This window comes from Anolis carolinensis, chromosome 2 (genome assembly GCF_035594765.1).
Source record: "Anolis carolinensis isolate JA03-04 chromosome 2, rAnoCar3.1.pri, whole genome shotgun sequence".
In the NCBI taxonomy this organism is placed as follows: domain Eukaryota; kingdom Metazoa; phylum Chordata; class Lepidosauria; order Squamata; family Dactyloidae; genus Anolis; species Anolis carolinensis.
In genome coordinates, this window is record NC_085842.1 from 89,664,772 (window position 1) to 89,692,658 (window position 27,887).

A 27,887-nucleotide genomic window follows, 5' to 3' on the forward strand; every position below is an offset into this window, starting at 1 on the left:
AGGCTCGGCCTAGGGATCGGCGTGGGTGTCTCTCGAGCCCCCTTTCCACTCCGGGGTCCGTCCTCAAAATGGCGCCTCCTCGCGCACTCCACTGAGGGGCTCCTGAGGGAGGTGGCCACAGGTGCCGGGCAACAACGACGAGGCCACAGCGACGTCGGCAACGGCAGGGGAGCTCTGAGCGGAGACTGGCCCTGATAAGGCCCAAGGGAAGGGAGCGGGAGGCTGCCCTTCACTCCAAGTGCCTCCCTGTGGCGTCCCCGGGCCTGCCTGCCTGCCTGCCTCCCTCGCCGCCTGCCTGCCTCCGCCCTGACACACTGCTGGCCCAGGCTCCTCCTTTCGCCGCCGCAGTGACTGCTCGGGGGCTTCCCTGGCCGCTCGCTCTGCCTTGGACTCTTCTCGGCGCGGGGAAGGAGGCCGAGCTCGGAGGGAAGGAAGGAAGGAGGCCGAGCTCGGAGGGAGGCCAGCAAGCAGGCAACATGGCTGATGACTTCGGCTTCTTCTCCTCCTCGGAAAGCGGCGCGGCTGAGGGGGCGGCCGTGGCTTCGGCAGCGGTGGCGGCGGAGGAGGACCCGGCCGCAGCCTTCCTGGCCCAGCAGGAGAGCGAGATCGCGGGCATCGAGAACGACGAGGGCTTCGGCGCCGGGGGCGAGGCTGGGGAGAGCCCCGGTGAGTAGCGGGGAAGGGAGGGAGCGAGGGAAGAAGGGGGCGGCTGGCCTGCCTCCCCCTTCGCGGGCATCTCCGGATCCAAAGACGATGGAGGTCCAGCGGCCTCACGACCCGCTTGGCGCCTCGGTCACAGCGGTAGCACCGGCACACGAAGACACCTAGAATCTGTCTGTGGTTTGGGGGGCGATTGACCTTGACATCAGAGACTTACAGTTCACCCATACTGTATTCAGAGATTACTGAATCCAGCAGATGAGGCATCTCGACCAAACTTGGCACACAGACCCAACAGGCAGGGTTTGGGGGCGATTGGCATATGGAAGCTGTAGTTCACCCTTATCCAGAGAGCACTGAACCCAGCCTATGTCAGGTATGGACCAAACTTGGCACACAGACCCCACATGGCCAACTGTGAATACAGGCGGGGTTTGGGAGTGATTGTCCTTGGCTTATGGGAGTTGTAGTTCACCCTCATCAAGAAAGCACTGAACCCAGCCAACATCAGCTCTGGGCCAAACATGGCACACAGACCCAACATGGCCAAGTGTGAATACTGGCGGAGTTTGGGGAGGATTGACCCAAGATTTTTGGGACTTGCAGTTCATCCACATCCGTATGCATTTTCTAATGGGGACATTCATAAAAAACAAAAGCAAGGACAGAGTTTTTTTCTAAGACATAGCGTAACATATGACCAAACTGATATTACCAAACATCCAAAACCAAACAATGCCCTTTTCAAATAACCCGGGCATCACTGGGTACCCAAGTTAGTAACTACAATAATAATAATAATCCGCCAGTGTCCTTTCCCACAGAGGTTAGGCAGAAGGACAAAAGCTTTAGGGATTGGAAGAGGGAAAGCAGGTGGCTCTCTCTCTCTCCCCTCAGGAGGGGACTGGCTCTAAGCGCTTGGCCTGGCCACAGCCTCCGCAGGGATGCTGCTGCTGCTATTATTATTATATTGCTCTTATCTGTCGATAACACAACATACAAATATTAAACAACCAATTAAAACCCCTCACAAATACTTAAAAAGCTATGGCTGCTGCCCTGTCCGTATGCTGTTTGCACAGATTATTATTATTATTATTATTATTATTATTATTATTATTTCTAGACTGCCTTTCTCCTCAAAGGCACTCAGGGTGGTAAACACACACTAAACAAAAAGCCAAACATTCAGTACCTCAAATGAGTACAAACATGTCAAAATAACACAGTAACAACAGTAAACTTACAACAAAAAATTAAGCATCGAGAAGAAAATAATCAAAATTCAATAAGACATAGTAAACTAAAACATGAGTAAAATTTTGCAACATATACCCTAAAAGCAATTAAGATACAATTACATTAAAATGGCTTTAAAATGGCTAACACTGGTGTTCATTTAAGATGTATCTAGCAGCCATAAAATACAAGTGGGTTAGCCAGCATTCCAATGGGTTAAAGCGTCCTCGTTCTCCTCCTCCTCCCAGTCCTCCTCCTCTTTTATCTGCTTTTATCTGTAGATAACACAACAACATACAAATATTAAATAAGCAATTAAAACCCCTCATAAACACTTAAAAAGCTATGGCTGCTGCCCTGTCCGGATGCCGCTTGCACAGAGCCGGGCATCCTGTCTTGCCTTTATTCCCATTTTACAGATACAGCAGCAACCGAGGCCTGATCAAGGGCCCCTCACAAGGCGACTCCTGGCCCCAGAAGGACGCAGGGGCAAGCCACCCAAGGTCTGGCTGCCAGCCCATTGGGGCCTGGTGACCCTTTTTGTGAGCTCTGAGGAGGAATGCAGTTTGATACTACTTGAACTGCCGTGGCTCAACGCTATAGAATTGTGGGAGTTGTAGTGCAGTACTAGCACACTTTGGCGGAGAAGGCTAAAGACCTTGTAAAACAACATTTACCCAGATTGCATCTCCATGGCAATAAGAGTGGCATTAAATTGCATTCATTCAACTCTGTAAATGCATCCTATACTTTGAGTCAGGGACTTCACCTGTGCTTTGTTTTGGGAGGATTTCATGAGAGACCAACAGCTGTCACTCTTCAGCCTAGTCTGGCCTCCTCCAGAAGGGAAGATGAATGGTAGAGTTTAGATGTTTACTCGCAATGGGTTAAACCCTTGTTAACTGAAAGGTCGGCGGTTCGAATCCGGGGAGCGGGGTGAGCTCCTGTCTGTCAGCTCCAGCTTCCCATTCAGGGACATGAGAGAAGCCTCCCACAGGATGGTAAAACATCCTGACATCTCCTGGACAACGTCCCTGCAGACGGCCAATTCTCTCACACCAGAAGCGACTTGCAGTATGTTCTCAAGTTGCTCCTGACATGGAAAAAAAAATCTTTAAAAAAGTGAACATGGCAACTTAGGGGGTGCATTAACAATAGAACAATGGTAGGATGCTGTCCCAAGTCTTGAAACACCATTTTACCTACTACTTGCCTAGTTCTGGATCTCTTCATAGATTCACTGTTCCAAAAAGTAACTTTCCAGGATCTGAAGTTAATGGCCTATTTTTGGCAATTGTGACGTGGTGGTTTGAGCATTGGACTACAGCTCTGGAGAACAGAGTTTAAATCCTCACTTGTCCCTGGAGATGTACTATGCGACCTTGGGCGAGTCACACTCTCGGGTTCAGAAGAAGGCAAAGGCAAAACTCCTCTGAACAAATCTTGTGAAGAAAACCCTTTGGTTGGGTAGCCATAAGTCAAAAACAACTTGAAGACACACAATAACAACAATGGACTGTCATCTCAGAACAACACAATCTTGGCTTGATCCACCAGGAGAGTCCCATTTCCTCTCGCAAATTTCTTCCTTCGCTGAGTCAGGCAGGAAGTTGTTATATTTAATGCTGCTTGAAGAAGGAAAGGGCACATCTGTTGTAAATGTGTGACAGACATATGGGACTGGCTTTGGGAGGAGTCCCCACAAATGTTGCCAGACCAGACCTAATCATCCTGGGTGTAGCCAGATATATTCAGGTGTGTGAGATGTCAGGAAAGGTTAGGAGGATCCACAAAGAAGTGGTTGAAATATAAAAAGAGCTGTGTTTTCTTATTACCCGGATAGCCCAAGGAGTGCACTTCACAATCCTCGTCCTTTGCGATTTTATCTTTTTTAGCCTTCACACTGCTTAGGGTTCTCAGCTTTTTGAACTGCCCTTCTGTGATGCCTTTCTTATTTGCCTGGCTTCTGATCAGTCTTTGGGAAGCTTTACCTCTTTAATTTCTGCATGTCATGCTGCCGCTGAAAGCATAGCAACAGAGCAAGTAAAAGATGAGTCTGTCCTTGGCTTTCCTTAGGCAGGAATCCGGAAGCTATCTTGTTCCCAAGCAAGAGAATTGCATACTATTTAGCCAGAATTACTGTTTTCGGAGGCCTTGTGAACTGAAGACACAGTGTCCCCATCCAACCTTTCTAAATATGCCCCAAGTGGGTGTCTGGAGTAGAAATCCATTTAAATCGTTAACAAATGTCTTCCTTAACAGATCAAACTGATTTGTTCCCCTTTTCCTCTATGCTTGTTGGGCTGTATATTTAGTATACTTTAGCACTAAGTAAAGGGTTTATAAACTGCTATTTTTTCTTTAGTGGAATAAGAATAGAAGGGGCATTGAGGTCTCCCAGTATGCTAATTCAGGTCTTGGTTCAGTTGGTCAATGTATCTAGATGCTGCTTCTGTAATATAAGAGCAACTATTATATTTCGCCAGGTATAGAGTTGCATGTAGTAGGGAATTATTTTCAAAGAATGGCCATGTAGCAACCTGGATGTGTGGACGAGGACTCTCCATATCATGTGCTAATATGTGAATCATTATATTAGTGTGTGTGTGTGTGTGTGTGTGTGTGTGTGTGTGTGTGTGTGAGTTCCTTTGGGGAGATAAGGCGGGTTATTCATCATCACCATCATCATCATCATGGTAGATTTCCTAAGTTTTGGGCAGCAGGGAGCTCTCATTCTCTTGAAAATACAAAAAAGGGGAGGAGTAGCAACACACAGAACTACAACATTTCTGATGGGAGGAAACTATTAAATGCTTAATCATCAACACATGCTTTGGTATTTTCCTTACCTGCCAACTGTTTCTTTACAGATACAAATGAATAGGTATGACTTGGTCTTTAAAAGAGAAATACAGTACAACCAATTCAGTGAGATAGGCCTATGGGAAAATGGATTCCAGTCTTTCTTGTCACTCTGCTTCTATCCTTGAGATCATTATTAAAAAGTTAATAATGGTCCGATCACTGTGCCCTGAGAGTCTGGTTGGAGCATGCCTACTCACCCTGCAAGGGTGTTGAGCCGATTTGGGCTTGCCCAAGGAGACTTATGGAACCCAGTAGGTTCCGGAATGCCCTGAGGGACCTGGAGCTTGTCAGCAACTCGATCGATGTGCAGGTGGACACATGGAACATCAGGCTATCCAATGCATTCAACGAGATCGCCCCTAGACGCCCTCCCCAACCCCACCGAAACCGGTCTCCTTGGTTTACTGAGGAACTTCGACCGATGAAGCGGGTAAAGAGACGGCTAGAGAGCATGTGGTGAGAATTCCATGACGGAGCATTAAGATCAGCTTATAGGGCATTTATGGAGTCCTATGAGCATGCTATCATCAAAGCAAAGCGTGTATATTATGCTTCTTTGATAGCGTCCGCCAGCTCACGCCCGGCAAAATTGTTCAAAATAATTCGATCTCTAATGACGGTCCCTACTGTCCCAAAAAATGATGACCAGGTTCTTTCAGCCAAGGCCTTTCAAAGCTATTTTGCAGACAAGATCTCACTACTACGTCAGCACCTCCCCGCCACAATTGATACAATGAGAGAACTTGAAACTCCGTGGCCACTTGCTGGGCCCACCCTCGACCGATTCATCCTGCTGGACGCAGAGGCTGTCGATAGGCTCATAGCTGCAGCTAGACCGACCACTTGCTCCCTCGATCCGTGTCCCTCTTGGTTGGTGAAATCCTGCTTGGAGGGATTACGTGACCCTCTGTTGAAGATAATAAACAGCTCCCTTGAACAAGGAGTTTTTCCAGAGGGTTTAAAAGAGGTGGTGGTCTCTTCCCTGCTGAAGAAACCAGATCTAGATCGCTTGATTCCCTCCAGCTACCGCCCAGTTTTGAATCTTTCATTTTTGGGCAAGGTGATTGAGAGGGCAGTAGAGGAGCAGTTGCAGCAGTTCCTAGACGACACAGCCGGACTAGATCCCTTCCAGTCTGGCTTCCGTGCGGGGCATGGGACTGAGACTGTGTTGGTCTCTATCACAGATAATCTTTGATGCCAGCTTGACTAGGGCAGGTCAGCGCTGCTCGTGTTATTGGATCTCACAGCAGCAGTTGACACAGTCGATTACAATCTTTTGACCCACCGTCTTGCCGTTGTTGGAGTCAGGGGGACAGCTTTAAATTGGCTGACCTCCTTCCTTCACAACCGTGGACAGCGAGTGCAGAGGGGAGGCCTGGTCTCTGAAAGGTCCCCTCTACTTTGTGGGGTTCTTCAGGGGGCCATCCTCTCCCCTCTGTTGTTTAACATCTATATGCGACCACTTGCTCAGCTGGTTCGAGATTTCGGGCTTGAGTTCTACCAGTACGCTGATGATACTCAGCTTGTGTTGAAGATGGAAGGCCGACCGGACTCTGTACCCGATAACTTTTATCAATGCCTCGAGGCTGTTACTGGATGGCTACGTGCCAGCAGGCTGAGGGTGAATCCAGACCCTCACAGAGATCCTATGGCTGGGCCGACCGGGCAGTGGGGATATCCAGTTACCTACCCTGGATGGTGAGGCACAACGCCCGTCATCACTGGTAAAGGGAGTCCTTTTAGACCCTCTGTTGACGATGGAGGCCTAGGTCTCCATCGTTAGCAGAACGCCTTTTTCCATCTGTGATAGGCTAGACGGCTGGCCCCCTATCTGTCTAGAGATGACCTAGCCACGGTGATCTAGGCCACGGTCATCTCAAGACTGGACTACTGTAACGCCCTCTACATTGGCCTTCCTCTGTCGGTGATCCGAAAGCTCAAGTTGGTACAAAATGCAGCGGCTCGGCTCTTGCGGGAGTCCTGTTGAGATGCCACATAACACCAATCTTACTACAGCTGCACTGATTACCAATTGAGCACTGGATTGCCTTCAAAGTAATGGTACTTACCTTCAAGGCCTTACATGGTCTGGGGCCGACGTACCTGAGGGACCACCTCACCCCCTACCAACCCCAGAGATCCCTCCGTTCTGAGGACCAAGACCTATTGGAAGTTCTTAGTTTTAAGATCTTGTGCCTAACAACAACTAGACACAGCGCCTTTACAGCAGTGGCACCATCATTTTGGAACACCCTGCCACCTGAAGTTCGTGCCTTGCGGGACATATCAGCCTTCCGCAGGGCATGTAAGACACCTGTTTCGGCAGGTTTTTGATTTCTGTTATTGCTGTTTTTAAATTGTTTTAGATTTTAGTCTGTTTTGGAAGCCGCTCTGAGCCCTAGGGGAGTGGCAGCATAAAAGTTCGAAGAATAAATAAATAAATAAATAAAGTTGAAGAAACTATGAAAATTGGAAGCTGCCGAACTGTTAATTGTAATTGGCTCTTTTATTATGTGTGCTTATCTCCTTCGGAAAATCCACAGATTTTCACTCCAGCAAAAGCAGACTAGGTTCAGGTTCTACCATGTCCCAATGTGCTAATGCTCACAATTTGATCAATTGGTCATGGATTAATGCAGTGTTATTCCCTATATCCAGCAGAATTGAGTGCAAAATATTGGAAGGGAAGCACAATTGAACTCTTTTGGAAGTTGCTTCTGAATAAGCATATGTCCTTTTCTGCTTTTGATCTTTTTCCTGGATTGAAGGGAGAGCTTTTAAAACTTCTAATAACTTTCCATACAGCTTTATTCTCAGCAGTTGGATGCCAACAATTACCTTGTAGCTAAGTCCTTATCTAGGTTCTACATTAAAAAGAACGAGTCATACCTTGATAGATTGCTTTTTACTGAGAGCATAAGAGCAACCCACAGCTAGAATAGTGATTGCCAAGTTTCAAATTTCAGGGTGTAGTAATTTGGGAGCAAATCCTGTATTCCAGATTCCTGCACCTTTTGTCCTTGTAACTGCAAACTTCTAATTCATTTTAATTTATTCTTACATTTGCTGTTTCTTGCATTGATGTTTCTTGCTGTTTCCCATTGATGTGGCATTGGGGGTTGTGTAGTGGTGGTGGGAGTGTGGAGAGATGGGTGTGCTGTTTTGTGGTATGTGCTGAGGAAAGCATTTAATTTCATTGTACAATGTACAATGACAATAAAAGTATATGTACCCATTGGACCTGAAGGTCTGCCTTATAATGAAATTGATCAACCTATGGCCTTTGCAACCCATTCAGACTGTGAGGGTGGTAAACTGGTCCCTAGTCTTATTCTTCTGTGTGCATTAAAGTGGTTTCTGGTTTGCAAAGTCTAACATCTTTTTCTTTTCCTTCCTCTGTAGTTGACTTGGATGGCACAGATGCCACTGTGAACGGAGATGTCTTTCAGGTGAGAATCCATCTACTCTCCTGGGTTAGGCAACCTTGGTCTTGGGAAGCTTTCTGCAACCTGGCACTTTCAGCATATTCTATATTTCAATTTCCATGATCTTTTACCAATCATGTTAGCAGGGACTGCTGGGAACTGTAGCCTAAAATATCAGGTTGGGGGAGTGGCGGAAAGATGTTGGTTTATGAAGCCAGTGAATATAGTATGCATGGAAGACTAAAGGGATAGCTGGGCCCAGATTTTTCAAGTAGGTTGATGGAGATTTCTCATCCAAAGAAACCTCTTCACTGGTTGTCAAAGAAAGGGGACATGTTGTGAGTGGATGTGAATTCTACCCATCAGTTTATTTTCTGATGAGATTGACCATAACATTATCTTTCCAAAGACCAGGCTGTGAAACTGTTTTACCAGATATTGTTGGACTCAATCTGCCCTAGCCAGCCCAAATAATGTTAATGGATGATGAGAAAAGTAGTTCATAAATATTTGTTTAACCAAAGAATCTCCATGTGTGCCCTAGATATTCATCCATAGCAGCTACTTATGGAGATCATTATGAATAAAGGGGACTGTTATCATAGAAGAAGGGGTTAATTCCCTGAGAAAGAATCATGAGATTGGATTCTACCCTTAGCCTTGAAAATTTGTCTTCCAAAATTCATCCAATGCACATTCAGACCTTTGCCTGTTTGCGGGTCAGCTTGCTTAGTGTCTTGGAGAAAGTGTGTGTGTGTGTATACACGCACGCACGCGCGCGCACACATGACTTGCAGTTTTGTGCCTATGCTCAATCATGTGGCTACTAAGATATGATTTGCTGAATGACAGCTTTGTGCCATTTTTACAATGTACTAGTAAGCCTACTGTGCCAGCCCACGTTTTACTGTGCCAGTTTCTCTGCACTACACTCTTATCCTTCTTGTTCTGTTGATGCCATCCCCCAGCTGCATACATAGCACTGGTATAGTGTGCTGGGTAGGCAGCCACTTAAGCAAGCTACCAAGGAGGAGTAGGTTGTGCCCCCTTCTTTATGCTGCTGTCCTGTGTCTCCATTCCTAGTATGAATGTACCCATTCCGCTCAGGTGAATGGAAAAGCGGCTGAGGCTAAGGAGCATTTCCCTCCCTCCTTGCAATGGTATCAGCTTGGTTTATAGCTGCATAATCCCATTGGAGATGGGTAGACTTAATTAGATTAGTGGATTTGGGGTAAGGGTGGAGCATAATCCAATAGCCTTCTTCAACACTGCAAGCAGCAGTATTTCTGGAAAGAGGGCTTGGTACTTAATTGCAGCTGGCTTCATCTCCTCTTGGTTTTCTGTTCTAACTTGAACTCCCTGAGAGACTGGCTGCTCAGCCCAGAAAAGCAACCTCCTTCCTACTCACCTCCCAGATGTGTCAAACTTTGGCAAACATTTGTGAGCCATAATCCTTTATAACCTGCATCCAGGTTCAATTCTTCTAGTTGCTTGGAAGAGGGAGCTGGAGTAGCAGGCGGGAAGCTTGTACCCAGAGGGCAGCATGATTGCTTTGTAGATATAGTGCTGATGTTTGAACACTCACATATCGATATCTGGTAGTAAATAGTTCAGGGTCCTCAAGGCAGGGACGGACAGCTGTGTGTATGTGTGGTAATTTGCACATTCCTCAACAATGGAGTCATTCCCTAGAAGAAGAAAACAAGCAAGAGTTTGGTACTGTAGTAAGAAGAATGAAGAAACCATCTCAAACAGCAGGTTTTGCCTAGAAAAATGGCAATATCTAGAATTTCCTATGATTTTCCCCGCCCATTCCATTCTGTCTAGTGCTTCTTAAGTTATGCTGCTGTCCACAGGTTTAGTGGACATGTCACCATTTTAAAATAAAATCCAGTTGCTCCTCCAATTCATTTCAGTACATGAGTTAGCGTGTTAGCATGTGTGCCACCATGTCCTTATCCTCTGGTCTGCTTTTTTGTGTGTCAGGAGTGACTTGAGAAACTGCAAGTCTCTTCTGGTGTGAGAGAATTGGCTGTCTGCAGGGACGTTGCCCAGGGGATGCCCAGATGATTTGATGTTTTACCATTCCTGTAGGAGGCTTCTCTCATGTCCCTGCATGGGGAGCTAGAGTTGACAGAGGGAGTTCACCTGCTCTCCCCAGAGTCAAACTGCTGATCTCTCGGTCAGCAGTCCTGCTCACACAAGGGTTTAACCCATTGCGCCAGTGCATTCTTGGTCCTTTCCCTCTGCACATTCTTCTTTTTAAAAGAAGTGCCCAGCACTTTGAGAACTTTTATTATACTAGCTGTGCCCGGCCACGCGTTGCTGTGGCAAATTGTGGTGGTATTGGAAATAAAGTATTGAGGAATTGGTGGTAGTTAGTATATGTTATTTCCTAAAGCATGTGAATATACAATATTTCTGGTTGTTACTTGTTTTGTCTGTTAGAGGCAAGTATGAAGGCTGCAGTTTGTCAGAATGATTTGCATGTAATGGCCTTCCAGCTTCAAAGCCTGACTGCTTCCTCCCTGGGGGAATCTTTTGTTGGGAGGTGTTAAGGGGCCCTGATTGTTTGATGTCTGGAATTCCCCTATTGTCAGGGTGTTGTTCAGAGTGAACCCAGTTCAAAGCACCCCCATTCCCCTTTACTGTGAGGACCCCCTGTTATTATTATTATATTATTATTATTGTATGACACAGCAAACAAGATAGATATGCTGGATTTCATTTCACAAAATCAAAAGTCGAATACTTCCCAAGTGTCTAGGACTGTGTGATGTATTTTCGGATGATGCGTGCAGATCCCAGTAGGGTGGCCTTTTACAGTTGTCAGATCGTAATTTTGTCAATGCCTATTGTTTCCAAATGCCAGCTGAGATCTTTTGGTATGACACCCAATATGTCGATCACCACCGGGACCACCTGCACTGGTTTCTGCCAGAGTCTTTGAAGTTCAATCTTGAAGTCCTGATAGCGGCTGAGTTTTCCCTGTTGTTTTTCATCAATGCGACTGTCACCTGGGATGGCAACATCAATGATCCAAACCTTTTTCTTTTCCACAACTGTGATGTCTGGTGTGTTGTGTTCCAGAACTTTGTCAGTCTGGATTCGGAAGTCCCACAGTATCTTTGCGTGCTCATTTTCCAATACTTTTGCAGGTGTGTGATCCCACCAGGTCTTTACTGCTGGGAGGTGGTACTTGAGGCATAAGTTCCAATGAATCATTTGTGCCTCTGTTTGTAGTCTGTCTGTGCAATTTTCTTACAGCAGCTGAGGATATGATCAATGGTTTCATCGGTTTCCTTGCACAATCTGCATTTTGGGTCATCAGCTGATTTTTCGATCTTGGCCTTAATTGCATTTGTTCTGATGGCTTGCTCTTGGGCTGCAAGGATCAGGCCTTCTGTCTCCTTCTTCAGGATCCCATTCGTGAGCCATAGCCAGGTCTTCTCCTTATCAGCTTTTCCTTCAATTTTGTCAAGGAACTTTCCATGTGCCAGCTGTTAGCTCTAGTTTGTAGTGTGGTTTTCTTGTACTGGTTTTTTGTCTGCTGTGCTTTGAGGAGTTTCTGATTTTTGACTTCAATGAAAGCAGGTTCTTCACTTTGCTTTACATATTCTGCCAGGGCATGTTCTTCTTCTTTGACTGCTTGTTTTACTTGTAAGAGTCCTCAGCCCCCTGATCTTCTAGGCAGATATAGCCGGTCAACATCACTGCGAGGGTGCAGTGAATGATGAATGGTCATGAGTTTTCTTGTTTTTCTGTCCAAATTGTCCAGTTCTGCCTGTGTCCAATTTATAATGCCAGCAGTATATGTTATGACAGGTATGGCCAAGGTGTTTATGGCCTTGATGGTGTTGCCTCCATTGAGCTTGTTTTTGAGATTTTTTCTGACTCTTTGTGTGTATTCTTTGCTGACCACAGTTTTCACATGTTCATGCTTGATGTTGTCCAGCTGTAATATGCCCAGATATTTATAGGCCTCTGGCTGGTGACACTTTATTGTTTGGCCATTAGGCATATTTATGCCCTCACTTTCAATGATTTTTCCCTTCTTCAATGCCACTGTTGAACATTTGTCCAAACGAAACTCCATGCTGATATCAGTGCTAAAAATTCAGACAGTGTTAGTCAGAGGCTGGATTTCAGTTTGCGTTTTCCCATATAGCTTCAGGTCATCCATGTACATCAGATGTGAAATTTTGTGAGATTTTTTAAATGTTTGATAGCCGAGGTTTGTTTTTTGTAAAATTGTTGACAGAGGGATCATGGCAATAATGAAAAGCAGAAGGGATAATGAGTCTCCCTGGAAAATTCCTCTTCTGATGTTGACAAGTCCATAGCTTTCGTTTCCAACATTTCATTTCCAACAAACAGTTCAGTTTTCCATTATTATTATTTTCTCCTCACCCCAAAGACCCCCCATTCCCCTCTCCATTGGCCCCTTGTTGTTGTTGTTGTTGTTGTTGTTGTTGTTGTTGTTATTATTATTTTGTGCTCATCCCAAAGACCCCCCATCCCCCTCTCCATTGGCCCCATATTATTATTATTATTATTATTATTATTATTATTATTATTATTATTACTATTATTAATATTTTGTCCTTTTCCTATGCACATATTATAATACCTTCCAATCTTATTTTTGCTTGTGTACTTCCCTGTTGTTGTGGGCTTTCAAATCATTTCCTGTTTATGTGGGCCCTAAGACAAACCTGTCACATAGTTTTCCAGGGCTCACAGTGTGTGACTTCTAGATTATCCAGTGGCTTTCCTTGGCCGACTGGGGAATTGAACTTTGATTTCCAGAGCTGTTGTCCAACACTCAAACCAACACTGTTAATTTAACTGCAAAATGTCTGTCCTAGAATGGGATCTGAACTTATTTTTCTATATTCTTGTGTGTTTGCTTTATTGCAGTTACTGGCTGGCTCCAAAGGATCTGAGCTAAAATATGTTTTTGTACATAATTTGAAGAATGATCCATATTTCAGCTTTAGGTTTCTCCTTTAAGGGTACTGTGCTCTTGTAGTCTGAGCCTTTGCCCCACTGAATCTCCATGTCCCAGTAAAAGTACGGTAACCTTTTCCTTCTCACTTGCTTGACTCGTGGTGTATAGTCAGGAGGCAGGGATATCTAGGCTACACACATTCTCCTTGACACACCTGTTTTAACATTAATTGGATCTTTTCTGTTAGTTTTTATGGTGGTGTGGATATAGGATGCTACCTCCACATCCCTCACATCTATATCAACAACCTGAAAGTAATATGGTCCAAAAAAGTTTTATCATATAGTTAGATTGAGTAGAGCTCATCTTAGAAACATGCTGATCACCATTTAACACGAGAAATAAAAGTCCAGAGGGTATTCAGATGATAGATTTACAAGAGCACCGAAAAGCCATTTGCTTGTTTCTGCTGAGATGAACAAGATGAACAAGTTGTGTGTGTGTGGGAGGCTTCTTCTGCTGACTCTGGGATAGAAAGGGGGGGGGGGGGGACACTGCTCAACCCTCTGTGAAATCACTGTGAATTATACTACTGTGAATTAAAGTGACCACTTTCAGCATATTGCTTATGATTTCATCCCAAGGCTGCAGAATTGTTTCTTGTCATGGTAATAGCGCTTAACCAGATAGAAATAGTTTCAGAACCAGCCAGAACAAACATCTGGTTCTATTCAGGGTGAGTTGAATCTTTTAAAGTCTTGACTGTGACATCATAAGGATGACGCCATAGAGACACATCTTCCAACTACATGAACTCTTCTGAGACACAGATATGAAAATCATGTTGGCAGTGAATGGCAAGGCAAGTTGTATAAGGCTGGGCAGCCAGTGGTATAAGGGAGCCAGGCTTGCAAGGGCAAAGTGCTAGGACTTTAGGACAACAATGTCACTAGACAGCCCCATCAGATTTATCTGTTTCCCTCTGAGCTTAGCTGACATCTTCATGCTGGTGTTGTTGTTTAAATAGTTTAGAGTAGTTTAGTAGTACAATAATGTGTTTGTTGACTTTGGCCCTGTGGAAGTTTTTTACCCCTCCATGGAAAAAGGAGCAGCATAAGCCTTGGCATGCATGATTTACCACTGTTCATCTGCTGGGGCTTGTAAGTCAAACTCAGGGAAACAATCCTCAAGCAGAACCAGACAAGCTGTTGAGGTACTGACAATAGTATCTTTATTTGGCATCATCTCGCAGATAAATCCAAAAGTATCTAGCATTCCTCTCCTGCCTCCTTCTCTGAGTCTCGTCCTTTTGTCTCCCCACCCCCCAAAAACCTCTCACACACTCCCTCCCAATTAATCAGCTGCACCAGCATCTGCATCTCTTCCCTCTGGATTAAAGATGTAGTATGCTCTCTTCATTTTAAGGGCAGGACCCTCTGTCTTGCGGTCTCTCTTACAGGCCCCATCTAAACTCACAATTTAAAGCAGTTCAAGACTAGCCTCAAACTACAGTGGCCAGATAATGAATGCCCAGAAAAGCACACAAAAGAAAAACAGTGCACTGTGGTTTCTGTAGTCACCATTTGGCCTCAAACTGGATCCAGAATTTTCTGTGCGATCATGTGTACAGTGAAACCATTTTCTTCAATATCATTTTGAATCCCGTTTAAGTAGTCAGTGTAGATGTGCCTTTTGAGATGAAACAGTTCTCCTTGGTACTCTGAAAAGAAATGCATTTATTTATTTTGAGTTCCTATTTTGAGCCGCTTTGAGTCTCCTTGCGGAAAGAAAAAGTGGGGTATAAATAAACACAATAATAATATAATAATAATAATAATCTATATATATATGTAAGGATAAAGTTGTTTGCACAGTGACTATAACAACAAAACACAACAAAACACTGCATGGAAAGTTCCTTGACAAAATTGAAGGAAAAGCTGATAAAGAGAATACCTGGCTCTGGCTCACGAATGGGACCCTGAAGAAGGAGACAGAAGGCCTGATCCTTGCAGCCCAGGAGCAAGCCATCAGAACAAATGCAATCAAGGCCAAGATCGAAAAATCAGCTGATGACCCAAAGTGCAGACTGTGCAAGGAAACCGATGAAACCATTGATCATATCCTCAGCTGCTGTAAGAAAATTGCACAGACAGACTACAAACAGAGGCACAACTATGTGGCCCAAATGATTCATTGGAACCTATGCCTCAAGTATCACCTCCCTGCAGTTAAGAACTGGTGGGATCACAAACCTGCAAAGGTTGTGGAAAATGAACACGCAAAGATACTGTGGGACTTCCGAATCCAAACTGACAAAGTTCTGGAACACAACACACCAGACATCACAGTTGTGGAAAAGAACAAGGTTTGGATCATTGATGTTGCCATCCCAGGTGACAGTCGCATTGAAGAAAAACAACAGGAAAAACTCAGCCGCTATCAGGACCTCAAGACTGAACTTCAAAGACTCTGGCAGAAACCAGTGCAGGTGGTCCCGGTGGTGATGGGCACACTGGGTGCCGTGCCAAAAGATCTCAGCCGGCATTTGGAAACAATAGACATTGACAAAATTACGATCTGCCAACTGCAAAAGGCCACCTTACTGGGATCTGCACGTATCATCCGAAAATACATCACACAGTCCTAGACACTTGGGAAGTGTTCGACTTGTGATTTTGTGAAACGAAATCCAGCATATCGATCTTGTTTGCTGTGTCATACAACGTTGTTGTGTCAATAATAATCTATATATATATGTAAGGATAAAGTTGTTTGCACAGTGACTATAACAACAAAACTAAACATCCCAGAAATACGAAACTTGCAAAAATGCAAAAGCCTTGCCTCCCGGTTATAACAACACAACCACACCACAAAACCACAATCCGGACCCACAAAACTCACAACAACGCATCATGACTATAACAACACAACTAAACGCCCCAGAAATACAAAACTTGGCAACACAATGCAAAAGCCTTCCCTCCCGGTTGTAACAACACAACCACACCACAAAACCACAATCCGGACCCACAAAACTCACAACAATGCATCATGACTATAACAACACAACTAAACGCCCCAGAAATACAAAACTTGGCATACAACTAAACGCCCCAGAAATACAAAACTTGACAACACAACGCAAAAGCCTTGCCTCCCGGTTGTAACAACACAACCACACCACAAAACCATAATCTGGACCCACAAACCTCACAACAATGCCTTGTGACTATAACAACACAACTAAACCGGATGGCCATCTGTCTAAGGAGTTTGGGTGGCGTCTTCCTCCATGACAGACAGAAAGAAAGGGATTGGACTGAATGCAAACTACAAATCCTAGCACCCCATGGCATGGAGTCCATGCATTTCAATTAGAGGCCTCTTCCGTCTCCCTTTCCCCGCCATCCGACCCACTGACCCAGTTCCATGGCTCTGCAGGCAGGAAAGGCTGGGACGGATAGAACGAAGGAAGGAGGGAGGGAAGCGAAGTGAAGGAACGCCAAGGACAAGAGCCCTCCCTCTCTGCCCAGAAGGCCAAGAGCAAAAGGGAGAGAAAGACCATTGATCCGGTTATATTTACCCTCCTTTCTGACCAGTGTGTTCTTATCAGCGAGCTCAGGATTGGAGCACAGAACGGGAACAGCATAGGAATAAAGGAAACAAGGAGAGCACCCACTCTATCTATCCATCCACTCACCCACTAATAATAAACACCTACTCAGGCAAGAATCAGCCATGCACTGAGGCTACAAGGCCATTCAGTGCTCATCCACCTCCCCAATCCCTACATTCACACTTGGCTTCAAAAAAAAACCAATTACAATAATATCAATGACAACAACAACAATAAGAATCAACACCATCACAGGCAAGAAGCAGCCAGGCACTGAGGCTGAGAGGCCAGTCAGTGCTACACTGGGCCTCCAAAAAAAAAGTACAGTAGCATCTAACTTATCCAACCTTCATGACCACTTCAACAACAATAATAATAAACACCTACACAGGCAAACAAAAAAAAAGACTATTGTACTACAATAAAAATATAAACCGCACTCAGCAGAATCAGACATCACGATTAACAACAAACCAAAAACAACAGGGATCTCAAGCAATTATCAGTCAACACAAAATTTGAAGAAGGTAACAGACTTCAAATACTACTACTAATGTGAGTATAAAGAAGGGTGGAGGTCACAGCATAAATACAATCTAATGTAGACTGACCACCACCACCAGACTAAGCCACAGCAACACGTGGCCGGGCACAGCTAGTGTACCTATAAGCTCGTTTTAACACACACACACAGGCTTAAATGTGAATGAGCAACGAGGCCTCCATTTTTGGACTCTAGGAGACATGTTTATGGAGATTGTAATGGTTAGCATCCCTCACTTGTGCACTGAAGGGAGCTTTGTTGCACACAAAAAGTGGTCGCTTTAAGAGTAGACATTTTGGTAGTGGCATCAATTGGGGAATTTTACTGAGTGACACCCTGAGAGGAGGAGACACCAAAATGATTTGTCTATAAACATTTTGTACAGTTTTTCATCATAAATTTATTATTTTTATTTAAAAATATCCCTGCAGTTATATATAATCACATTTTTTGTCACCTCAGCATACATGTACTGCATCCCTATACCTATTAGGCTAAAATTCTGTTTTAATTTACTTTCTAATCATGAGCATGTGCTCTGGGCAGAGCTGTCATTATTTCCTCATAACAATTACGCATGTCATTCCTCTAAGTGAGCTACAATCATGCACTGTTCTTTTTGTTGTTATTTTTTATGGTTGCTCATTTGTCAGATCTTAGCTACAGTAGTATGGTATGGTCTAGTATGGTCAGGGCCGGCCGGAGATATTTTTTGATGTGAAGCGGGGGTGCTGAAAAGCGCCCCCGCCACCGGCGCCCTGGCCCCGCCCAGCGTGCCCTGGCCCCGCCTCCCACGCTGCGTGGGAGGCGGGGCCAGGGCGAATAGTGAGGGGGGCGGGGCCAGAGTTGGCCCCGCCCCCCCGCCCAGCGTGCCCTGGCCCCGCCTCCCACGCAGCGTGGGAGGCGGGGCCAGGGCACGCTGGGCGGGGGGCGGGGCCAGAGCTGGCCCCGCCTCCCACGCTACCCCCGCTCGCCCGTCTGGCCATTTCTAGCAGGCCAGAGTTCAGCGGAGGTTCCTCCAGGCCGCGATTGCGGCCTGGAGGGACCTCCGCTGAACTCTGGCCTGCTAGAAATGGCCAGACGGGCGAGCGGGGGTAGCGTGGGAGGCGGGGCCAGCTCTGACGCCGCTCCCCCCCCCCGCCCAGCGTGCCTTGGCCCCGCCTCCCACGCTGCGTGGGAGGCAGGGCCAAGGCACGCTGGGCGGGGGGGGGGAGCGGCGTCAGAGCTGGCCCCGCCTCCCACGCTACTCCCGCTCGCCCGTCTGGCCTTTTCTAGCAGGCCAGACGGGCCAGGGTGCACTGGGCGGGAGGCGGGGCACCGTCAGGGCGGTGCCCCGCCTCCCGCCCAGCCTGACGGTGCCCCCCCGGGCCTGCGCCCGAGGCGGCGGCGTCAGGTGCCTCATTAGTGGGGCCGGCCCTGAGTATGGTTGGAGGTCCATGAGAGTGACACAATGAGTTGTCACACAGGGTGGCCCCGGTCTTAGTGACACCACTGAATTTTATCTTGTGGGCAATTCTGCTGGGTCCATAAGTGAAAGTTTATTTTGTCCTCCTCCTCCCATCTCGTTCATAAATTGCACCTTGGTAAAGGATGGTGAATGAGTTCTGCATGACTAGGATTAGAGCTTGCCCATGATTATAGGCATAACCTTTTAGCATGGTGAGAGCAAGAAACTCAAATCACCATTCTTCTCTTCATTCTATATACAGTATTATACAGGCATTAGCAGGTTTGGGAGAAGAACCTGAATTTCACACTCTGTTACTTCTGTCTAAAGGAATCCAATGGACCCACTGATGCCTACGCAGCCATTGCCAGAGCTGACCGGTTGACGCAGGAGCCTGAAAGCATTCGCAAGTGGCGAGAAGAGCAGAAAAAGAGACTGCAAGAGTTGGGTAGGAGTGTGTGCATGTGTGTGTTACCCAAAGCACCCAAATATAAACTCTATACATGCAGACTGAAAATGACGGGATGTGTATATATTGCTTTTATAATGGGAATTTTTGAAGGTTCAGAAGAACATACCGGAGGGTTTCAAGGAAAAAAGAGAAAATGTGGAATTTAAAGGGAAGAATGAACATTTCACTACAATTTATCTGAAGCTAAGCAAAACCCTGCAGACGAGAAAAGCAAAGTTGGATGATTATTGAGAGCTATCCCCAGAAATGAGAGGAGTGGTGGAATGAAGAAGATTAGAATGAGACAAGAAAACACCAAATGTAGAACAGGAGAGAAAGGAGTAGGTAGCAGAAATAATATATGAAAAACGGGCTCCTGGGAGAGCTATATTCATGAGGCTGAACAGACCTCCTTTATAATCATGAAGGTGACTAAGAAGGTGAATAGAAAGTTTGCTTCTCATTAGCAACTATATTATTTGTTTTCTTCCTATAGTTTTATTGAAAAATCCACTTGTGTCTGTTCTGCATAGCAGTAAATACATGACTGGAAGTTTCAGTCCTCACAACTGCCTGCCTCATTCTCACTTTCCAATAAATGAAAATCCCTTACTTCTTCTTGAGTTATGCACATGGCATCTATTCCTTCATGAGCATGCCTATGCAGCACAACTCCTCTCAGGGTAGATCTATAAGCCCTGCTTTGGACCACTCCCTTTCCTTGTACAAAAGCCAGCTTTGCACAGTGCACAACAGTGGCTGGGAATTCCCATTATATCTTTCTGCCTTCCAGTCATGTACCTGTTTTGTTTTAGATGCTGCTTCTAAAGTGTTAGAACAGGAGTGGCGTGAAAAGGCCAAGAAGGACTTAGAAGAGTGGAACTTGCGACAAAATGAACAAATGGAAAGGAACCGGGCCAACAACAGGTAGAACTACTGCCAACAACAATAATAATAGCTTCATTCCCACCATTGTTTGGTGCCAATTGTTTTTGTTAACTGGCATGGGTGACATGACAAACAGCCTGATAATGGTATTATCCAGTGTCTACTTGTTGTTGCTCTAACAAAACATGGGGGGGGGGGGGGAATGTGCCAGTGCTTTTGGTTTCATGACCATGTGTCTGTAGATAAGAAATGGGTAAAAACCTTTCAAGAGAACTCATTCAGAACCATACCACTGCCGGGCTTTTTGTCATATCATCGATATCAGTTAACAAAAATAATTGGCACCAAACAATGTAGTCTGGCTAGAGATGTTAAATCTTTTACATGTTATCTTCCGGTCATAAACATTCTTTCATATTCTAAGTAAGCAACTGCAGACATGCCAGGCAGGGTATCTTTTACTGCTGACAGTCAACAGCGTTAATTTCTGAAAGATTTAATTGCATAGTTTTCAGAAGCGATTATCTCTGCTTCAGGACCAGAACTGTGGAAATACTATGGCAACTAATGTATCTTTATAAGGGGCCTTCCTTCTGTTTCCCTTAGATATTTGACTAATAGATCTCTAACCAATTCTCAAAAGCACCTGCCCTGTCCTTCAGTGCCTAATTCTGTTGCTTCCATTTCCCCTAAGGGTACTAAACCATCTTTCTCTCTTTAACTCTTTGCTGCTTCTCTGCTCTTCGTTTTCTCCTGTCTCTGGGTCACATCGTAGGATTGCTGACAAAGCCTTTTACCAGCAGCCGGATGCCGATGTGATTGGCTACGTGTACGTCTCTCTTGCTTTTTTCCCTTTACACCTTTCCTATGTGGGTTCTCTGGATAGATAAACTCTTAAGGGCTCATGCTGGTTATACAAAAGCTCTGATATGCATTTGTTTTCTGTTAGACATTTTACGAGAAATCTTGTAAATATCCCCAGAATAGATTAACAGTGCACCTGTTCTGTTTTATAGAGAGAACGCCCAGGTTTTCAAACATAGGACACCGGAATAGCTGCTTCATTGTGCAGTTTCTCCATTTCCTTTAGAGGAGTGGTTTCTAGACTTTAATCGTCCAAATGTTTTAGACATCAGCTCCCAGAATTCCTAACCATGTTAGCCAAGCTGGCTGCAGCTTCTGGGGGATGAAATCCAAAACACCTGGAGGACCAAAGTTTGGGAACAATTGCTTCAGGAAAACACCAGTGTTTCTTCATCACAGCTCTACCCAATAGCATTCTTATTTCTCATAGTTGAGAAGTATCTGGGTGATCTTTATGTATTGTTTTTTTAAAAAAACAGAAATCACTTCATTTTCCTAAAAAGTAATTGGGTGCTTCTCTCTTCATGTGAAAAGTAATGTTATGAATCCTAATTTAACTTATAATCTTTTCTCAGTATTATACCAAAGAGATAAGGAATAAAACAGGTGAAAATGTCTAAGTTATAAGCAGGTGTTGGTGGAGAATGAATATAAATGGATATTGGAGGAAGTCGGAGAACACTGATTTAGAACAGGAGTGACAAAAAGTGGAACAAATATGCTGTATAATCATAGAGTTTATACACCATTTTCCTATGTACCGGAAATTTCTTTACATTAGCAACTTTAATAACAATCCTATGATATAGACCAGCATTCTTGTCATCTTCATATTTACACTGAAGAAATGCTGTATGTCAGATTCTAGAAGTTTTTCTAGAGTTACAAACCCCAGGGATACTTAGCTCATATCTATATATCTCTCTGTGCTTGGGAATTGGCAACTCTTTTTAGAGGATGCCTTGTTGGCTGTTTCAAATAAGCAACCGCTTTCAGTGTGTTTATGCGCACAGGAGATTTCAGGGTCCATTCCTTGTTCTGTTTTTAAGTGTGAAGCATTTGGCTTGGCCACTGGAGACATGGCTTGGTGAAACTGTTAACACATTCATCGACTTTTTGATGCAGTTGCTCCTCAGTGGTTAAATGCAGATGCAATTCAACAAGGCAACATTGATGTGGAAATTTCCAGAGCTTGGAAACAATGATTTTAAACTAATGTAGTTAAGTGCAATTTGGTATTTTAGGTAATGAGAACTCAAGGCCACATTTCAAAAATAACTTAACAAGTCATATATTTTTTACCAATGAGTAATACTTAATAGTAATCATAAAACTATATTTTAAATATTTTGGATTAGATTTTTCAAACTTCATGTCATTAACCACCGATCTTAAGGATTTTTTTAAAGGAATGAAATCCGTGGACACCTTAATGAACTATTTTTGTATGGTTATTGTAATATATTACTTTTGAGTTTTTTGTGAGGTAAGTTTGGAACAAGCAACGTAAGGGATTACTCTTAAAAAACATTTTTCTAAGCTCTGGAAATTTCACATTTTCTGCTGTGCAATTCACAACTATTCCCAACACATATATCTACAATGATAATAAACTATAGGTGTTCCCAGAGGGATGTCATTTAGAAAGCATTGTGCTTTATTCTATCTTTTCTACGCTAATATATTTGGTATGGTGAGGGAAAGGAGACTAAAAGCCACGTGAAGCTTTTTGGGGGTTACAAACACGAAGTGTCTTGACTCCACATAAAGTCTCATGTATGAGCCAGGAAAATGGCATTTTGAAAGTCTTATCTGGTCAAAGACACAAGAATTGCCTTTTACTGTGTCAGACTGTTGGCCCATCTGGCCCAAAATTAAAGAAGTAGGAACGTATAGTGCCTCAATCTACAGAAACAGCTATAAATATTCCTGAACTAAAATAAAGAGGCCCATATGCTTTTTTCTTTTACATGAGTCTGACTGTTTGTTCCCTTACCACCTTCTCCAGAGCCTCAGAAGAAGCCTTCCTGAAGGAGTCCAAGGAAGAGTCGCCTGGCACTGAATGGGAGAAAGTAGCCCAACTCTGTGACTTCAACCCCAAGAGCAGCAAGCAATCCAAGGATGTCTCCCGCATGCGCTCCGTGCTGATCTCCCTCAAACAGACGCCCCTGGCCCGCTAGCCTAGCTGAAAAGGGGGCCGGGGCTGGGTGAGGAGGCAGGAAGGCTGCTCTTTGGTTTCGCACAAGCTTGGATGGCACCAGTGAGGGGATGCCAAAGCATCCCACCCTGCCCCTTCTGCTCTCTTCTCAGTATGTTTGTGTCACTCAGATTGGGTGGCTGCCTGCCTGTACCCCTCCCCTGGATTTTACTTTGCTTAAAAGGGTGCATTGGTATCTTTTTACATATATTTATTAGTGGTGTGGTTCCTTGGGCAACTGCCCTCTTTGGTTCCCACCCCTGCTGCCTTCAGGAAAGGTCACTCCCTGCTTCAGAGTTGGGGAGCGGGCATTCACAGGCTTCCCTGTCCTCAAGGCCTTCAGGCCTGGTCTTTTCATGCTGTCAAACTTGGCCGATATTATAGGTTTAAAAAAATTAAACAATCTTTCTATACCAGATTTTGAAGGCAGCACCAAATCTGTGCTTGAAACTGCAAGCTGGACTTCTGAATTGGGAGTCCTAGCTCTGCTTGTAATTCCCGTAATCAGGAATGGTGACAGCTAGGAATTGCTTGCAGATAGGAGTGAGTTGAAATTCAGCAGTGCTTTTCTGTTGGTGCAATGACAACCTTGCCCTAGACAGAGGGAACATTTTATTAGAAAGCGACACTTTCAAGGGAAAGTGTTCAGAAAGGGAGAGAACATCGTGATAAAAATGGAAATCTACACTCAATGTCCTGAGGGTCTAACGGAGAATCTGAAAGAAAGATCTGTGTGAAGTGATAATTGAGCCCTGGGGAGGAGAGGGCACCAGTGTCCAAAGCCAGTTGTTAATTTCAAGTAAATCAGGTCCTCCAAAGCAATAGGAAAGTGTAACTATTTGATAATTGCATCAGTGGGCCTTTTCTAGTAGTGATTAGCCCTTGGATTTAGTTTGGGAGTAGTAATTGTCTGGCCTTGACGATGTTATTGGACTACAATTCCCAGTAGTTGTAGCCACTAGCCAGCATAGGCAACAGTGAAGTACTCTGAAAGTGACAGTCCAACAATATCTGGAGGACCTCACAACCACTATCCCAAATGTAGACCATTGCCATCATGATATCCACATGAGGATAGAAGTCAAATACATAGTTGTGTTAGTCTGGAGTATGTATACAAAGGGATCTTGTAGCACCTTTGACTTACTAAAGGTGTAGTGTAAGCATTCACAGACTGAAGTAGACTAAGCCTTCAAACATTTATGCTATAACTTCTTTAAATTAGCTTCAAAGATGCTACAAGATTCCTTTGTATAATGAGACCCACAGTTGAACATGATGCTACTTTTCCCTCTCACAAAATATCCCCAAATACAAGAGCCTACAAGGGCTTAGAATAGATGATAAACAGAATATAGAATATGAATCCAAGCAGCATCCTTTATTTATGTGCACTCCTCAAACTGGATTCTTCCACATTTGGTTGAAAAATACTAAATGCAAGAATGTGGTGTGGGAGGTTAACAAAAGTTTTTCTTGCTGTGATTGGTTTTTTGGGCTGTGTGCTTCTTAATGAAGGTGAATGAAAGGAGAACATGGTTTCCCTCAGACTCTGAGTCTGTAAACATTGTCTGAGCATCTAAGGACACTAGAGCTAATTCTCTTATCAGTACCTATCAAGTCAAAACACTCGTTCAAATATTCCAAAAGCATGCACATGTGCACATTTCCTCAGAATTAAGTGTCACAGAATTCAGTGGGACTTACCTCCATTGTCAGCATGGTTATTGTAAGTAGCCTCAGAGAAAGGCAAACCCCCACCCTGCCCTGATCAAATCTTGCCAATAAAACTCTGTGATAGGTTCAGCTTAGGGGAACCATAAGTCAAGACACGAGCTGAGGCCCACAACAACATTAACAAGCATGTGTAGGACTACAATCTTGCATATTTGACAATTTCCACTGGAAGTTGAATCTAATCTAGGGGTAAATAACTTGTGACCCTCCAGATGTTTTTACCTACTGTTCCTACCAATCTTAGCTTACATAGTCAGTGGTGTTGCAGTTAAAAAACACTTGTAAGGTCACAATTATACACTCCTGCTCTGAATGTTCTAAGATGTACTGTATTTTGCATACTGTAGCTGATGTCCTTATTGCCAGGATGATTTTCCAACCCAGCTAAAAGGAAATAATCTGATAAATAGTTCCACGAAAACACCCCCTTCCCCTGGTGCTGTGTCATCAGCTGCAGCAGGCACCAGTATTTTTTCTGATATTTGCTCCAATTTATTTTTGTCTCCTACAGTGTCCTTCTGTGTGACTGAAGGGGTGCTAATAGACTGCTGCAGTTTCTCCTTTTGAGTATATATTCTGAAGCCCCCACTTGGCTTCTTTAGTGAAGATGCTTCACTTTCCTTATCTATAAGAAGTAGTACTAGCTCCAAAATGTTGAGATGGGTAGGACTCCTCCAGCTCTCCAGATGTTTTTGGTCTTTTGCTAGGCTGACTGGGGCTGTTAGCATAATTCCCATCCCTCCTTTAAGACTGCAATGGTCATATGTAACTGAGACAGTTTGGGATGTATGTTCTTTTGTGTTGGTAGGAAATGGACAATTAGGATGCTCTGGCCTGTCAGATCTTAACTTGAGAACGGTAATGTATGTGTGCAATGTATGATCCTTTACTGTGTATCTGTAGCTCCCATCATCCTTCACAATTGGCTATGTAAGCGATACCCACATAATAGGGTGGGAACGCTTTGTCCTCCAAACGTTTTAGACTACAATCCTATAAGCCTTTATCATTGTCTAGGCTGGCCAGAACTCTGGGAACTGAGTTCCAAAACAGATGGAGGAACAAAGTTTCCTCATGCTGCCACAAGGATAATATACATGGTTTATCTAGTTCGGAATGGTTACACAGATCGCAGATTTGCTAGTCATTTATATATGGATCTGTTGTTCAGTGTGCTATGGTCTCCATACAATCAGTTTGTGATATCCTGTTTTCACAGTGAAGCATGTACAAGAAAAAAACTTGGAAGGAAAATTGATGTTTCTAATCCAGATATATTTTTTCAAGCATTTTCTCTGATACACTAATTTTTAATCTTCCCACATATAGGCTGTGTCATACCAGTGCCTCATCCTGCAAAAGTGGTACAATGGGTATCATCCTAAGAAGAGAGGACAAGGTGGCCCTCCAGATGTTGGGCTGTAACCCATCAGCCCCACCCATATAGCAAATGGCAAAGAATGATGGGAATTATAGTCCAATATCTGGAGGACCATCTTTGTCATCCCTGCTTTTAAATGTTCACAAAAAAGAGCTGGTGTGGGCCTTTGTATAAGGGATGGGTATTTCCAATGGGGAAGAGCAGCTCTTTCAGATAAGATGCTTTTCCAGCTTCATGTTTTTGTTTTTTGTTTTTAATAAAAGGAGCCTCAGAAGGGTTGGAAGCAGGACCATTACAGAGCCCCAGCCTTGTAATATATTCAGATCCTGGCAGGGTAGAACTGAAACTTCCCTGTCTCCTGTAGGTCTTTTTCCTGCATGTACTTGGCCTATGTCCTGGTGGTCAGAGGTGCTTTTCAGCTGAAATATAAAATGTGTGGCATTTACACTACATCCTGTTTTGGACCACTGTAGCTAAAGAATAGAAGTACAGAGAAAATAGAAAATACCATTAGAAGTTTTTTTTATTCTAGGCTGTTTCCTTTCGGTATTCGTTATGCCTTCAAAGCATGGGATAACAACCCACATGTAAATCTAAATGAAGAGATGGAAACAAGGAAGAGGCATAGATCCCAGCTTTGAGCCTGTTACAGAGGCAACACCAAGATTGCTATCTGGCAGCAATGGTGGACTGGCCGATCACCACACTCCATGGAAGCTGAGCTATTCACTTTCACCATCTTGCACCTAGTGGAGTCTACAAAAAAGAAACAGCCTCTGCTTGGAATTGCCTGGTCAGTCCCCAAAGTTCACTATCACTCCATCCTGTGTCCCAAGGAACAGCAGCAGCAATAAGTTGGGGGGCCCTTGGAGGAGGGCAGGAGCTTTGCCTGCCGCTGTCCTGTCCCATCCTCCCCACCCCCCTCCAGCTTTAAGATCTGTGACTTTGTTAAACCACCTATTATCAATAAACTGCCACTACTTCAGGTAAAGAGTTTCAGAATGTATTTCTTTCCATGTTTCCTCTCTGGGGAAGGAGGAAATTGGGGGAGGAAGAAAATAACGGATTAAGGGAGATGGGTAGTGTGAAACCTTAGCCATGAAAATTCTTGGAGCGTATTGACCCATACTTTGCATGTTTTGTTATAATTTCCACCGTGCCTGACAGCTTTCTTCTAGGGTTTGTTCCACTGGAAACCCATAAAAGAAAATATTGTGATATATCGATGAACATTTAACAAAACTGGCCACAATAAATCTTTACTCAACTAAAAAGAAAAAAAAGATTTATAGATTTTGGTCTTGGAGACATTTATAGTACACTTGGATACTTACGACTTTTTAAAAAAAGTAATTGAAAAGTTCATTGAAAAGTATGAATCACAATTTCTCATTTTACACATTCTCTGGAAGAATAGTAGAAAGGCTTCTCAGTTAATTCCCTCAACTCTTTCAAAAGAAAATTTGTTTTTAGACCTCTTCTGCAATAAGTACAGGAGTGTATTAGTTGATTTTTAAAAGTAGCCTATATATTAAATTCTGATGGATTTAATTATGGATAGCTAAACAACCTATGAGATTATGCATAAATAAATGTATTGTACACTCGCAGCTTTA

The 27,887-nt window shown here is 44.1% G+C and overlaps 1 protein-coding gene across 2 annotated transcripts; it reads left to right on the top strand.

Annotated features, from left to right (window-relative positions):
* The first annotated feature begins 40 nt into the window (after positions 1-40).
* Positions 41-27,262, top strand: cltb (clathrin light chain B). 2 transcript variants are annotated; one of them, XM_008121334.3, is made up of 6 exons: positions 42-666; positions 8,167-8,213; positions 19,084-19,201; positions 20,020-20,131; positions 20,868-20,921; positions 22,965-27,262. In XM_008121334.3, exons 1-6 carry the CDS (start codon positions 477-479, stop codon positions 23,134-23,136), a joined length of 693 nt encoding a protein of 230 aa, XP_008119541.1. In that variant the 5' UTR covers positions 42-476; the 3' UTR covers positions 23,137-27,262. The 2 variants fall into 2 exon arrangements, with proteins under 2 accessions (XP_003227959.1, XP_008119541.1); XM_003227911.4 differs by lacking the exon at positions 20,868-20,921 and having other exon boundaries at positions 41-666.
* Positions 27,263-27,887: the final 625 nt, after the last annotated feature.